At 48.3% G+C, this 15901-nt stretch overlaps 1 protein-coding gene and 1 long non-coding RNA gene across 7 annotated transcripts in view; both read right to left on the bottom strand.

Moving 5' to 3' along the window:
• The window catches only part of LPIN1 (lipin 1), a 52697-nt gene extending 42334 nt beyond the window's left edge, over positions 1-10363 (bottom strand). The window contains exons 1-5 of one of the 5 annotated variants that reach the window (XM_021697637.2): positions 9990-10363; positions 8631-8726; positions 5823-6130; positions 3899-4024; positions 1443-1550 (exon numbers count right to left, since the gene is read on the bottom strand). In XM_021697637.2, the coding sequence (XP_021553312.1) occupies positions 1443-1550; positions 3899-4024; positions 5823-6130; positions 8631-8726; positions 9990-10181 (830 nt within the window). In that variant the 5' untranslated portion in view covers positions 10182-10363. The remainder of the gene's footprint in view (positions 1-1442; positions 1551-3898; positions 4025-5822; positions 6131-8630; positions 8727-9989) is intronic. The other 4 variants (XM_021697640.2, XM_021697638.2, XM_021697641.2 and 1 more) reach the window with 4 other exon arrangements.
• Positions 10364-12437: 2074 nt separating this feature from the next.
• On the bottom strand, positions 12438-15511 carry LOC110587390. Of its 2 annotated transcripts, XR_002480754.1 has the most exons (4): positions 14704-15511; positions 14414-14479; positions 14208-14310; positions 12438-12662 (listed from the first exon to the last, which is right to left on the bottom strand). It is a non-coding gene; the product is annotated as an uncharacterized LOC110587390 (long non-coding RNA). The 2 variants fall into 2 exon arrangements; XR_002480753.1 differs by having other exon boundaries at positions 14414-15511.
• Between the last annotated feature and the right edge of the window lie 390 nt (positions 15512-15901).

The raw sequence follows: 15901 nt of genomic DNA, 5'->3' as shown, positions 1-15901 counted from the left end.
GCCAAGCTCTGTGGGTCATGCGATCTTTGTCAGAAGTGCACAATTCTGCCACAGTAGCACAACAAAGTGGCCACAGACAATACGTGAACGAACCGGCTGTAGTCCCATGAGACCACGGTTGGCCCACCGGCTGTGGTTAGCCAACCCCAGCTCTAGAAGAAGGCGAACGCTGAGCACAGGTCTCGTGCGGCGCCAGCTCCAGAACACCAGCTGTCCCGATCCTTGCACAAACACCACAAGCCCCAAGTTCCCACAGAGCTATTCAGGTTTGCAAACTCATTCATAGAGAAACGAGCCCTGTGTGGAAGTCACGAGCTCGGAGTCCCACCTCTCACGCCTGATACGCCACCGGGATAAAGGGCAGTACGTGGGCAACACCAGCCTTTGTCAAAAGGATTCTGGATGCAAATAGACACGCCACGTTCTGCGGGATTCAGACTGACAGAAGGTGAGTCGGGGAAAGGTCCCCCAGTGCTGGGTGTGAATCAGGAGAAAGACGGTGGTCCCGAAGTTTCCTATTATCACATATGAGACTTTTAAGGTCAAGGGTTGTTCAAAAAAGTAAGCTCACAAGGTCCGTGATGGGTTTTTGTAAATAATGCACTTATTAACCACGTGATAGTTTTCAGGAGTTTGCCAGTCCCACGTAGGCAAGTTAGTTTTAACTATTCACAGCTTAGTTTACCTCCTTTCAAAATGGCCTTTCCTCTGTACGTGTAACCTCCAAATGAAGCACATCCTGAGAGGTGGCTCTTTAATCAAAAAGAAAAACAGTTTCCCATGCAGAAGTCAATCAGAGCTTCATTTGTTAAAGTTTATAAACCATGTACGTCCACCATGTAGCTTGGAGTGTGGACGACATGGAGGGAATGGAGGCAGGAACCTCAGAGGAAAATATAAACCTACGACCCTAAACCTAAAGATCCACCCTAGGCTACGCCCCAAAATTCCATTTTAGAAATGCTGGGGCAACAGGATTCCATTATTCAGACAGTCTAAGAAGCTAATTAAAGAGCTATAATAACTCCCCTTATACGAAAGATCTTATAAACTTATATGTTGAACAACCCTAGACACAAAGCAAAAGTCATATTACCAATTTTTATTTCATTATTCTGTTTTGCAAAGCACTCCACAAAATTAGGAAGAGCTATATGCTTAGCCATAATAATTTCCAGAGAATCAAATTTAGTCGTGGAAAAAAAAAATCTAATAATCTACAAATGCTTAAAATCAAAGGCAAAAAATCATCTCTATGTATTTCCTTCATAAGTAATTTGGTTAGTCAAGTAGATTTGTAAGAGTTAGATCAAAGGTTTCACTTATACAGGCTCTACGTGTTTTCCACGTAAGTAATTTGGTCAGTGATAAACAGACTTGTAAGAGTTAGATCATAGTTTTTATTATCGAAGACATCCCAGTGGGGAAAAGAGCCCCTCTACCTTTCCGAAGCATGGAAGTGGGAAGACTGTGGAGGGCAAGAGCTAGAAAGGCCTCCCTCGGCCGCAACCACCAAGCGGGGGGCAGTCCTTTGGCAATCTATCGGGCTACTGGATACCACGTGATATACATTAAAAGAAAGAAAAATCATAGGTCAATTAAATTGAACTTCATATAAATTCTTTGACTACTCTCCACAGTAACATTTGTAAGAAAATGAACATAGTTAGGCATCTGACAAGAGCAGAACACTCTCTGTTGAAATCACTCAGAAATCAACATGAATTTTTTTGAACCACAAGAACAGGAAACTGCCAAAAGACTCATTTCACTTTCTATTTCATCCATATGGGCCATAAAAGATTGCTGTTCTCTGGTCAGAATTTAGTGCTTAATCAAACTACATTCTCCAAAGAATTGATCGTTTCTGCTGCCAGTTGTCTCTTTAAAGAAAATACATAATTCCAAGTATGGAAATGTATCTATTTATCCTAATTTGTCATTGCACTTGACAGCAGTCAGACCCACACGATGTGACAGAGTCGCTATTCTGGATTCACATAGCAAATCATGAAAGACCGGGGAACATATCCAGGGTTGTGTTTTAAACATTTATTTGAAGCTCTTAAAATTAATGTAGAGTGTTTGAACAGATTTTTCAACCTGATAGTGGTTTTTAACCATCCCACGTAATTTTCTCCCTAAAGTACTGTCTTTTTCCCTCCTTAGGGTGCCTTTCCACAGACCTAGGGAGACGATGTGGGAGGTTCCAGAAAGGCCCAGTATCTGCACTGTCCATTATGACAGCCACCAGCGGCCCATGGCTATCGAGCACATGAAGTGTGACACATCCAAACCGAGGTGGTCCTTACACGTGACATACACAATGATCTCAAAGACTTAGTATGAAAACAAGAACGTGAAATATCTCATTAAGAACTTCGTGATAACGACTTGATGATATTTTGGATATGCTGGGTCAAAGGAACTCCATCATCAACGTGAACTTTTTCAGTTTCTTTTCACCCTCTAAGGCTGGCTGCTACAAGACTGTAAATGTCCTAGGTAACCAGCATTCTGTTTCTGTTGCATGGGGCGGGTCTGCTGACAGACCTCCACAAGGACACCTCCCAGGCCCCCAGCCCCACCCTGGCGGACTAACACTCGCTGTCCTGGTCCTGGCTGGAACCAGGCATGGGACCTATCTAGTTCTCTCGGACTCGGGCTCCAGCGCACGCTGCTCACTGTGCTGTCCCACTGGCGAGATCACTCTGGTGAAACTGAACGAGGAGTGGTATTGGGGGGACTCTGGCTTTAGGTGGGGAGCCTTTGCAGCAGGGTTTCTACACTTGCACTGCAAACCACAAGTACATCTAAAACATGAGGAACAAGAATGATCCAAGGTTGGGGCGCCTGGGGGGCTCAGTCGGTCAAGCGTCTGCCTTCAGCTCAGGCCATGATCTGGGGGTCCTGGGATCGAGCCTCGCATTGGGCTCCATGCTCCGCTGGGAGCCTGCTTCTCCCTCTCCCTCTGCCCCCCACCCACTGCTCATTCATTGTTCTCTCTCTCAAATAAATAAAATAAAATCTTAAACAAAAAAAAGAAGAATCCAAGGATGTCCCTGTCACTAAGATCGGTGTTTGTCAACCTCTCTCCTTTTTAGCGCACCTCCGGACAGCTGAGGCATCCCCCCACCCCACCCTGCTGTGGTCCTCCCTCCTCCGTGAAACTTGAACACCACAGATGGACTCTGAATCTGCTTATGTGTGAGGCCCCGTGGAGGCCACAAGCCATTATAATATCTAAGAATTCTTCGTTGCCTAAGAACCAATTTTTGTCCCGATGGGGGTGATACGGTCCCTGCTGAGAACACTCGGTTTCTATCTGTCCCCGCCCTAGTCCTTCTGAGAAGGGCTCCGAAGGGGTCACATATTCTCAGAGGTCTCACTGACTACAAGTCTCTGGGATCTTCAGGACGGCAATCCGCAGCCTGAGCAGGTCTGGTTCTCCAAGTTTATACCCGATTCTAGGGCAACATCAGAGTTATACTAAATATTCCTGATTTCAGCAGAAGGGGTTAAACATGGGGCGAAGGCATCATTCTAACAGCCCAGAACCATCTTGGTGGCTCCTGAATCGTACTTGAGGGCTAAGTGTCAAGAAAGGCTCGGCCACCTGTTTTCTCCTGCTGACAATTAGCCCTGAGGAACCACAGTGGTTTTGCTTTCAAGGTCACCTGTGGGGAGTGAAGAGCCAGATATGCAGCTTGATTATGGTATCAGAAGTTTATGGTCTGCACATGTCCTTTTTCAATCCTGATCTGTACCTCCTACTCGAAACTGCATTTTTTCGCTTTTTACTTATATTTCACTATTTTATTAGACACGTTTCCTGTCACTGACTTTAAATCCTCTGGACCGGGGTGAGTGAATGCACACACTTCCCCCAGCAACTTACCTGGCGCTGGGTGACCACTCTCTATCAGAATTAGGGTACGATGCTGACTGAGGGTAAGTCATGATGGGGGAAGGGCTTTCTTTAGAAACATCTTCTTGGAATGCAGGTATATCGTTAGGAAGAGTTCTGGAGGGAAAACAAAACAAAAAAAAAGACTAACATCAAAGAACTATTAGTGATTATTAGTGATAGATTCACAGTAAAGGCAAGTTTCCCTTTTATCTTGATTATCTCTCTAAGTTCATTGTAGATAAACATGATCTCTTTCTGACCCACCCACACACATTGCAGGCAGAGGAAAAACATGAGACACAGATACACAAAAATGTGTTCGTGCTTTGGCTGGATTATTAACGTAAAATGACTGTATTCAAGCCTCTGGGCTGATAGAAGTGCACAACGGTGATCCTGCGGCCCCGAAACTGGGCCCAGGAGGCTGGAAAGTCTTACTGTGCACGGGTAGGGCTGCCGAGTAACTGAATGACCACACACAGACCATGCTTCATCTGGCAGAATAAATAAATGATCTAAACCAAATGATTCTTATAATTACAAAATGACTGCAAAGCTACCTCATTTCAGGTAGAAAGCATCCATTAAAAAAAAAAACGATTCGCTCTTTCAGTCACACAGAGGCCATCTATCCATACTTTTGATGTTCCCTGAAATATCCGTCACTAAGTTCTGGAATTAAAAGCCATGAAGGGATGGCAACTATAATAAGCCCAACCACCAGTTTCTGAGCCTATAGCTGATTAGAGGCTATAGTTAGAAAAAGTGACATTGCCAATTTGCCTGTATTTTTAGCCAAGTGGGGGAAAAATCCTATTTTGGATAATGAAGCAGAGGGATACTCCTGATGTTCGTTATCCCTTCTTTATGTTAACAAGATACAAAAATAATTATCAAAAATTATACTGAATTTTAGGGGTGCCTGGGTGGCTCATGTGGTTAAGCGCCCGACTCTTGACTTCGGCTCAGGTCCTGATCTCAGGGTCGTGAGATCGAGTCCTGCATCAGGCGCTGTGCTCAGCAGGATGTCTGCTTGAGATTCTCTCTCCCTCTGCCCCTCCACCCCCCCTAAAAAAAAAAGAAAAATTATACTGAATTACATAAAGATCTGAAATATCAAGTATACTTTACAAATGAGTTTTGACTTTTAAAACCGGCCATTTTCACTAAAATAGTAATACACAGAAACTAAATTTCAGCACCCTGTTAAAAGCAAAGAAAAGTTGAGCAAGACGACCATGAAACCTCCGGCCTAGTCAACACTGAAAAGGAAAAGTCTGCTTGGAGAAAAAACTGGTCACATTCCACATGTACTTGTAACCTGAAGGCTGTCACAGATCAGTCCCCAGCCACACATCAGCCCAACGGCCGGGTCCACAGTCGGGGCCCAAATAAGAGCAAGCAGGCTCTGAAACAACAGTTTAGTGCATGAAGTATTAGTTTGCTCACTTCTCTGTCCCTTGGCTCTGTCCTGGATGCTGAAGCGACCAGACGAGGAGGTCGGGTCCTACCAACTGCCTTGTAGTTGTAAGCTACCTCAGATCTTTATGCTCCTTGAGGTTGGGTCCACAGAGTTCTAAAACTCAGTCTAAAATGCATTCACATAAGAATAAGGAATAGTGGGGCACCTGGGGGGCTCAGTCGGTTAAGCATCTGCCTTCAGCTCAGGTCGTGATCCCAGGGTCCTGGGATCAAGTCCCACGTCGGGCTCCCTGCTCAGCAGGGAATCTGCTTCTCCCTCTCCCTCTGCCCCTCCCACCTGCTCCTGCTCATGCTCGCTCTAATAAATAAGATTTAAAAAAAAAAAGAAGAAGGAATACTGGGGGGGGGGGGCGGTAGGAAAGAGTTTGTAAGAATCATCTCAAAGAATGACTGCACCCCGACACAGATCTCGCCTTTCATGCACATTTACCTACTGCCGTCCAGCGGGTCGGCCTGGTCGTCCGAGCTCATCTCTATGGGAAACATGTCCTCATCCTCAGAGGTGTTCATGTTGTCGTCTCTTTTCAGGGTGTCCAGCTGGGACTTTCTCCTCCTTTTCCTTCTCTTCTTCACTAAAGAGCCGCTCGAAGGGGCCTCACTGGGAGGTAAGGCCTGGGCTGATGCGCTGGGGTCCAGGTTTCTGATCCTGTCTACAGAGCTCCTTTTCAGCTGACACTCCATGCGCGACCCTCCCTCTGACAGGATAGGGGAGGTGGCCAGGTACATGGGGATCGCTTCCTAAAGGACAGAAAATAGTTCTCGAAGAGTCTCGCTAGTTTGGGTTTAAGGAGCAGGGGGATGCCAAAGGCCGGCCGGTGGTCCTTTAGGAGCACGAGCGCCCTTGGGGAGGGCCACGCGGGGCAGGGGGACTAACGGTCACAGCCACCACGGCTGGAGGCACAGGGCCAGATCGGACAGCCAACCACGAAGTCAACAACGCATTCAATGCCATTTTGTACTGAATCCTGCATTTTCATAATTGTAACAAAGCGAGGTAATGAGTGATTTCGGGCCACCCAGAGTCAACTTTGTTTGAACTCTCCAAAGTAAAGAGGGAAATGAGCTTTGAGTCATCACATTACCTGGGAACTGGACTCAATTTGCATTTCAGTGTGTGAGGGTGGGTAGGTGCGAGGAGGGTGAGTGTGTGTGGTGGGGTGTGTGGGTGTGTGTATGTGTGCGTGCACGTGACTGCATGTAAAAGAGAGAATGTGTATGCGTTTTTTAATATGCACTGAATTAAGATGACAGTAATTAAAAACAAAAATACAGCTGACAGCTCTCCATCCCAAATGCCTGCCTACACCAGAGGGCATCCAGGTATACGGCCGTTGAATAATTAGATCCTGACTCTCTTCTTAAAAAGGAAAAAATATATGGCCTGTCCATTTAAGTTATTTAATAATGATCTACCAGTTTTTTAAAAACTATAACAATCATTTTATTAATGACTTATTTATTATGAGCCACTTGGTAACAGGAAGTAAAGAATATATACAAAGGAGAAGAGAGAAACAGAAACCGGCTCCTGACCCTTTACAGTGGTTTCGAAAACACCCAAAGTGCTGCAGGTATACAATGAACATCTGAAAGACCAAGGCTTAGGCTGAGAGGTGAGAGGTCATCTTGCCCAGCTGCTCAATGGGCCAAACAAAGAAGAAATACCGACAGTGCTGACAGGGGGTTAAGAGCAGAGGAGAGTCCAGACTGGATAGGGAGGGGACAGACCTCCACAAACGGAGGGGGACTCCATCCTGGAGCAATCTGGTGATGAGGGACACAGGCTTCCCCAACTTCCAGCAGCCTTCCAGGGGCAGCCAGGGGCATCTGTAAGGGGCAGAACATACTCTGGACTCTGAAGCCCCGTCCCACCCACAGACACCCTGAAAGCCAGCGGAGCAGGCCCAAGACCCTGCAGCTTCCATGGAGGCCTCGCCCAAAACACTTCTTCAACTCCCACAGCGTACAATCTGTCCACAGCTAAGGGACAGCAGAAATTTAAAAGGCAAGTATCCATTTGAGATGGAAAGAATTAATAATCGCGAATGAACGATTCTCAGAACCTTGCCTTTAAATAGGGAAGTAATTACAGAAGAGGTAATTACAGAAGATGGGGGCACAGGATGAGGATGCTGGTCCTCCTGTTATGTCACACCTTTGGGGACACCAAAAAGAACAACCTGGGACGGTTTTATTCTGAAACTGAAACTATGGGGTCCGTTTTCGAGCCTGGAGCTATTTAGAGCTATTCCTTTTGAATCACGCTATCTTCCCGTACAGCAGCTAGTCTAAGTGGATTCTCATGAGGAATACAACACAGGATCCCTTCCACATGGCTTTCTCAAAGAAGGAAAGAGTGAATGCTCACAGCGGCATTATTCCTAACAGCCAAAAGGCAGACACAACCCAAATGTCCATGAACCCACAAAAGGGTAAAAAATGTGGTGTGTGGATACCACGGGCAATGATTCAGCCCTACAAAGGGATGAAATCCTGAGCCCGGCTACGGTATGGGTGAGCCCTGATGACTTTATGAGAAGTGAAGGAAGCCAGGCGTAAATGACAACATACTTAGGACTGCATCCGTGTGAAAGTTCAGAACAGGGAAATCTAGAGAAACAGAAAGTAAAAGAGTAGTTGCTGAGGGCGCAGGAAGGTGACGGGGTGGGGTCTTGGGGAGAGGTAAGTGATAAGCTACAGGGCACCGGGTTTCTTCTTGGGGGGATGAAAATGTCCTAAAATTGACTGTGGCGACATACCTTAGAAGACTGAAAACCACCGAACTGTATACTTGAAACACAGAAACTCTATGGTAGACAAGCTATATCTTTAGAGAGCTGTTAAAAGTTTTTTAAGTAATAAAAAATGACAGTGACTTGGTCACTCACTGCACAAAAACTAGAACACTCAGCCCTCTGAGATTCGACACACCAGTGTAACCCGTATGCTTCGGACAACAGCTCAGATGTGATTCGGTTCCTGTCTCCTTGGAAACAGTGAGCACGCGGAAGCAGGCCAGGACTGCGGAGTCTTGCTTGTGTGGACACGGCTCGCACCCACCCTGTCAGGCTCACAGATCCCCGGTCCAGATTAACAGCCACGCTTCTCTGCTGCGATGGTCTCCACCACCCAGCACCAGTGTTACTTCTCTACACACACTTCCGCTGGGCCCTCGAGACAAGCATTGCTCAAAATTCAAAACTAGAAAGTCACAGTGACCGCCCACAGCCTTCCTTACCTGATCATTATCAGTCTCTTGAACAAAAAATGCTTCTCCATTATCTCCCAATTTCATGTGCAAATCCACGGATTCCCCGTTGATTTCTATGTCAACCTGAAGGAAAAAGACACTTCACTAAAACAGGAAACCTCACAGGGGATGCCATGTCTTTACATAGGCATCCTTTAATCACATATATCCCAAAATGATCTCACAATTCCACATCCCAATCAATCAACCCATCAGAAATGGAGTCTCCTTGCCCCCACCCCCGACCCCGCGCCCGGGGAGGCTGGTGATGGCCCCAGCCAGCAGAGTGCTGTAGGAGAGGCTCTATGAATTTCCGCGGCTCCTTTCCTCTGGAGAGGCTCACCCTGTATCCGGCTGCCATGTTGTGCGGCCACCCAGGCCACATGCTGAGGCCACGTGTAAGCACCCTGGCCAACAGCCTCAGCTGAGAGCCCAGCCAGGAGCCCCCGGCCGCACGAGTGAGCGCCCCTTTAGAGCGGGTCTTCCAGCCGAGGCTCCAGATGGCAGAGGGCAGAGAAAAACTAGCCCTGCTGCACTTGGTCTGAATTTCTGACTCACACAACCCGTGAGCTTAATAACTAGTTGAGTTTTGCCCCTATGTTTTGGAATAATTTAACTCAATCCGAGTTAGTACTTGTCAATTCAGTGACCAGACCCTTCCAGCATGAAGCCTCAGCTCCAGAGGCCGAAAGCTCTGTCTAAAGACAGAAACACGAGGGGCACCTGGGTGGCTCAGTCAGTTAAGCGCCTGCCTTGAGCTCAGGTCATGATCCCAGGGTCCTGGGATCGAGCCCCACATCGGGCTCCCTGCTCAGCAGGAAGCCTGCTTCTCCCTCTCCCACTGCCCCTGCTTGTTTTCCCTCTCTTGGGGCGCCTGGGTGGCTCAGTCGGTTAAGCGTCTGCCTTCCGCTCAGGTCATGATCCCAGGGTCCTGGGATTGAGCCCTGCATCGGGTTCCCTGCTCCACAGGGAGTCTGCTTCTCCCTCTCCCACTCCCCCTGCTTGTGTTCCCTCTCTCACTGTGTTTCTCTCTGTCAAATAAATAAATAAAATCTTTAAAAAAAAAAAAAAAAAGACAAAACAGGGGTGCCTGGGTGGCTCAGTCATTAAGCATCTGCCTTCAGCTCAGGTCATGATCCCAGAGTCCTGGGATCGAGCCCCGCATCTGGCTCCCTGCTCCGCTGGAAGCCTGCTTCTCCCTCTCCCACTCTCCCTGCTTGTGTTCCCTCTCTCACTGTGTCTCTCTGTCAAATAAATAAATAAAATCTTCAAAGACACAAACACGATGATTTGCTCTAAAGAGAGAACCTGCCCCCCGCCCCAGGTCACCAGGTCCTATGCTCTTACCACTTTCTCTCGGGAACGCAGGACCCCCATCTTCCCAAAGCGCACGTGGAAAGGGGAGCACTGCAGGCTCCCGTTGGGCTGGCGGACAACGATGATGTCAATACATCCGGACAGGGTGGCAGGGTTCAGCCCCTTGTAGAGTTCCTTCACGGTGACAAACACCTGGCCCGCCAACTGCCCCACGTAATTCATGGTTTGAGTCTAGAAACAGAGACAGACCCACGATCGGTTAATTCAGAGACGGCATCTACCTGGAGCCAGTCCAGATGAGCTCATCATCATTACCCTGGCTCGACTGTGTTCTGCACTGCAATGGGCTCCATGACACCCACCCCCACTGCCCATCTACCCCCACCCCAGTCCGCAAGCCTGCCAACCTCCACCCTGCCGACCCCGGGAAGCCTCATCCCAGAGAGCGCGGGGCTCCTCCCTGCTGGGGCGCCAGCACCTGCTCACAGCACCCTGATGGCCCTTGCCAGCCGTGCCCGGCTCTGTCATTATCTGCAGGTTCTACAGCTACCTCTTAAGACTCTTGAGAAAAGAGACTGTACTTTATACCTCTTAGGATCTAGCCCCCACCACGCCAAATCCAGTAGGTATTCAACAATATTAGTTGGGGAAAAAAATGACTCTTTTTACTTGAGAAGGAAAAAAGCTGACTTTTTATTTGGAATAATTTCCACCCTGGTGTCAGTCTGCCTAATCGGATTCTGCCCCACGGCGGCTGCAGGGAAAGTGCAGGCTCCGCTTCAGTGGGTCTGCCCGGCCAATCAACTGAAGGCCAGTCAGCAAACATCCAGCGTCTACTCTACACCCAGCCTGGTGCTGGCGACACGGAGATAAAAAAGACAAAGTCCCTATCCCCTGAAGGGACTCCCAGGCTCATGAAGGAGACAGAAGGAAACACAGGGAACTAAAATATATGTCAGTGTTGTTCTGTTTTAAGTCGACAGGAGGGGCCAGAGCCGAGGGAGGTGGAGAAGGCCGGGAAGGAGGGCAGACACCAGCAGGGACAGGTGCTCAGGAGCCCGGCCGGAGGGGCTGTGCCTGCCACAGAGAAGATGCAGGGAAGGATGGAGACTTGGAGACACGCTGGGAGGTCCGGACGTTTCTAAGACGCCAGCCTGAAAGGAGGCAGTAAAGAGGAAATGGAGGTGGAGGGACAGTTGGAGTGAGGCTCGGGGCCGGAGACCCACAGTGAGCTGGCGCCATGCTCTGGGCCTCTTCCCACAGCTCTGGCTGCCACAACCGCCTTGGTGCCCGTCCTCACCTGCCCGACTGCCCACCTTGGCAGAGCCCGCCCTCCGGTTCCATGGTCTGGCCCTGCCACGTGCCCCAATGGGACTCGGACTCCTCAGACTGGCCCACAGCCCACAAGGGCCAACCCTGCAGCCTTCCTCCTGGGCACCCCCTGCCCTGGGACGTGCCTGTCCTCAGAGGTGTCTGCCCTCACTCGGGGTACCTGCCTCAGGGTGCAGGCAGCTCGCTTGGGGCTCCCTTCTTGCCAGCCCGCAGATCCCTTCTGCCCCCAGCTTAGCTGCACTCACACGTTGGCCCAGTCACAGCTGCTCCCTTCTCCTCTCTGTGCACTTAACACTTTGGGGGCCTCCTCAGGTTCCACCATCTGAGCATGAAAGGCCCACACATTGTGACTTCCAATCGCTGGATCCCAAGACCTCTCTCCCAACCCTCACGCCCCAATTCTTCAAGGAGACTACCTACCCTACATGGGGGCGCAAGGGACCATGCTGACCCCACCCACTTCGGGTCCCTTACAATGATCCCAGCAACCACCATCTCACATATACACACCTGTCCCTGACCTGTCTGCACAGTTTGGTTCCGTGAACTTTCTCGCTCAGATGTGTCTCTATTTTTTCGTGTGGTTTTCCTGTCACTTGGCAAAGCCAGATTGTCCTTGAGGCCGAGGATCAAGCCTTGTCTTTGCAAGTTGAAAAAACCAAAAACTACCTTTCTTTTTTTTTTTTTAAAGATTTTATTTATTTATTTGACAGAGAGAGACACAGCGAGAGAGGGAACACAAGCAGGGGGAGTGGGGGAGGGAGAAGCGGGCTTCCTGCTGAGCAGGGAGCTCGATGCGGGGCTTGGTCCCAGGACCCTGGGATCATGCCCTGAGCTGAAGGCAGATGCTTAACAACTGAGCCACCCAGGCACCCCAAAAACTACCTTTCATAAGCCTCAGCTCAACCCCTGTGACATAAGCAGGAAGTGATATTAGCACTCCCACTTTAGAAATAAGGAAACTGAGGCTTACAGGTGGTTGATTAAAAGCCCTGCACGCCATAGGCAAACACGAACCGCTGACTCGAGGCTGAGTTAAAAGAGGCGAGAGCCCTAAAAGCAGTGACAAAACCTACAAAGAACACAAGAAAGCCCTCAGTGGCTCATTTTACAATTGTAAATGACACCCTGTGGATTGATGTGCCCGCCTCCCTCAGACAAGCGACGAGCAGACCCTCCGTGAACACGAGCAGAGATGCACACAGGCCAGCCACCCTTAGATGGAGTCGGGCGCCGACCGATGGTGGGTGGTCAAGCTCCCACCGCTGACGCAAGTCACATGGACGCAAGAACAGAAAATCGCGCAACTTCTAAGTCTGTGTGGCCGTGCAAGCTAACTAACTTCAGGCAAAACGGGAGAAGAGACAGTTCCTGAAGAGATGAAAAATGCAAAAAAAGATTCTTTGGAACCCTGATACCTCTTTTTTTGTTTTTAGGGGTTTTTTTTAGTAAGCTTTATGCCCAATGTGGGGCTTGAACTCATGACCCCAAGACCGAGCTTGGCAGGCTCTACTGCCTGAGCCAGCCAGGCGCCAGGAACCCTGATACTTCTTACAGGGAATCATTTTGCAAAAAATACAAATAAACCATCACATCAATGTTAGATGTAGATTTTAACATATGGTGCTTACCGAGAAGTAAGCAGCTAACCCTGCAGCTAAGCACAAGCAGTATGAACAACATCTCTGTACGACTGCTTCCGCATGACCTCGTGCCCCAGTGGTATTCACAACAACGCTGTGGGTACGAGGCCTTTCAGACCAACGAACTAAGGACAAGCAAAAGTGCAATGAAGCAAATGCCCAAGGGCACAGGCCTGGGCCTGAAGCCACCTCTGTTTTGGTTCCACAGCCCCCCTCCCGACTTCATGGCCCTCAGCTGTGGGCCACACCGGTCCCTGACGGGTGACCGTCTCCTGCAGCGAGGCTGAACCCATGCCCTCGCCTCTGCGGCTGCTCACACGGTCCTGGAGGACCCGCCAGCCAACCTATTGTAGTCACAACCAAGAGAAAGCTGGTAACTGGATGGTGTGACCACATGTCTGCATCCCGGCCCCTCATCTGTAAGACGAGGACATCGGCCTGGATGACCCGCAAGATCCAATTCCAGCTCCGACTGCCCCAAGATGAAGCCTGGAAGGGCATCTTTAATAATTAAGCGAAATGGCACTGTGCTCTCTTGTTCTCACAATAAAGCATCCTTCCCCCCGGCAGTGAACAAACTCAAGGTTATTGCGCAGAATCTGAAGATTTCGAAGGTGGCAGGACCCTGGGCTGTTACTCCGATAGCGTTGTTTGAAAGAAATAAGGCCAGAAATGGGAAGTGATGGGCAGCGCTCCCCACCTCGCAGAGATGGAGCTGGACTCTGACTTCCCAATTCCCGGTCCTGGGATCGTCCCTCCGTGCATGCCACGGGATTGGCCTGGTGGAGTTTTCCCACCACAAATAATCGGAAGTTGCTTTGATTATCTTTAGCTACCCGCTCTATTGAACAACTTATCTGCAAATCTGAAAATGCCTCCTCTTGGAAGCAGGGCATCTGTTCCATAATTCTTAATAAATGATGACAGGGTCATGGCCCCACCTGGCAACACGCTCCCGGGAACTCTCCTCAACACCGACAGGGGCTGCTTTAACTGACCGCTGAATGTTTTTTACAAAGAAGACCACCTGGATGGCTACTCTCTCAAGCACAGGAAGAAGCAAGGGTTGGCAAGGCTGGGAAGAAATTGGAACCCATGTGCACTGTTGGTAGGAATGCAAAATGGTGCCACACTATGAATGGAACAGTACAGAACACAGTTCCTCCGAAAATTAAAAATAGAATTACCATATGACCCAGCCATTCCACTTCAAAATATATACCCAAGAAAACCAAAAGCAGCGTCAAAGAGATATTTGCACACCCATACTCACAGAAGCGTTCTCACAATGGCCAAAAGGTGGAAACCACCCAAGCGTCCATCGATGGATGAGTAGATAAACTGTGGTACATACACACAATGGGCTATGAGTCAGCCTTAAAAAGGAAGAAAATTCAGATATACGTTATATATACAACATGGATAAACCCAGAGGACATCATGCTAAGTGAAATAAGCCAGTCACAAAAGGACAAATACCATACGTAGGCTTCTCCTTCTACGTAAACCCCCAGAAACCGGAAGCAGAACCAAGATTACCAGGGGCTGCGGGGAGGAAGGAAGCACAGTTAGTGTTTAATGGGTTAGAGCTTCATTCAGGAGAAGAAACCAAAGCTGGAGCCGGATGGTGATGACGGTGACACGAGAGTGTGAATCTGCTTACACGACGTGTACTGAACTGTACACTTAAAATGATTAGGACAGTAACCATTTCTGTTATGTGTGTTTTACCACCATTTTAAAGGGGTGAGGGGGAATGCTGTACTAACCGGAACTCATTTCAGGAAGGCGACTACTGTTTGCTTGGGCCCAGGAGGCCTGGGACAGGCTTTCCGGGGAGGGCAGTGCCCAGTTCAGCCCCAGCACCTGCTTGGCTGAGGGGCGCAGGCAAGTTGGGGGCAAGCATGGCTCTTCTTCATCTCTGCTCTTCCATGATGTTTTCTAAAGAAGTGCTGGGCAAATACTGGAAGAATACAAGACTAGACCAGCTGGACGCCAGCTCCCAATTTCACTTGCTCAGTTCCGTTGGAAGGAGACGGCTCAAGGAAGAAGCTAATTGGATGTACCTAAAGATAAGAAGCCAGACAAGCCAGCCCGAGAGGCACGCACCTCCCTGCACCTGCCCGTTACTCTCATGACTGCCCTGGCCTCCTGGTGCTCACCACGACACAGGATCCGGCAGTAAAGGCAGTCTTGTGAAGAAGAAAGCATCTTAATTACCTGCAGAGTAACCAAAGTACGACCTGTAAAGAACAAAACAAAATGCTTCCGTATCCAGTTAAATAGCTCTGAGGTCCCGGCTCTGCATTCACGCCATGCCAAATTACTTTTAAATCTGTTGATTTCAATCTCAACATTGGGCAGAAAATGGCTGCTTCCCCTGACAGGGCTTCATTTATCACATGAAACAGGATTCCACAACCTATTTCAGAAGTTTTTCAAGGAGAGATAAGCCAAACCTATAAACACTCTCTGTCTGGCCAAACGAAGGCTCTTTAAACTATGCTGTGGATTTTCAGAGCAATTCTGAGGTTAAGAAACGTGTTAAAAATATATATATATAGGGGCGCCTGGGTGGCGCAGTCGTTAAGCGTCTGCCTTGGGCTCAGGTCATGGTCCCAGGGTCCTGGGATCGAGTCCCACATCGGGCTCCCTGCTCCGCGGGAAGCCTGCTTCTCCCTCTCCCACTCCCCCTGCTTGTGTTCCCTCTCTCACTGTGTCTCTCTCTGTCAAATAAATAAATAAAATCTTTAAAAACATATATATATAATTAATATGTTGTATTATAATCATTTATATATTATTATAATAATTATAATTATATATTATATAATTAATCATGTTATATATTATATTATAATTAATATTAGTATTAATTATATATTGTATTATATATGATTATTATATATTACCCATTTAATACTGAATATTATTACTATTTATTAAATATCCTTAAATATTATGTAA

The sequence above is a fragment of the Neomonachus schauinslandi genome, chromosome 10 (genome assembly GCF_002201575.2).
Source record: "Neomonachus schauinslandi chromosome 10, ASM220157v2, whole genome shotgun sequence".
NCBI classification, from domain to species: domain Eukaryota; kingdom Metazoa; phylum Chordata; class Mammalia; order Carnivora; family Phocidae; genus Neomonachus; species Neomonachus schauinslandi.
The sequence above is the reverse complement of the archived record's forward strand: the minus strand, read 5'-3'. Positions and strand labels throughout refer to the sequence as shown.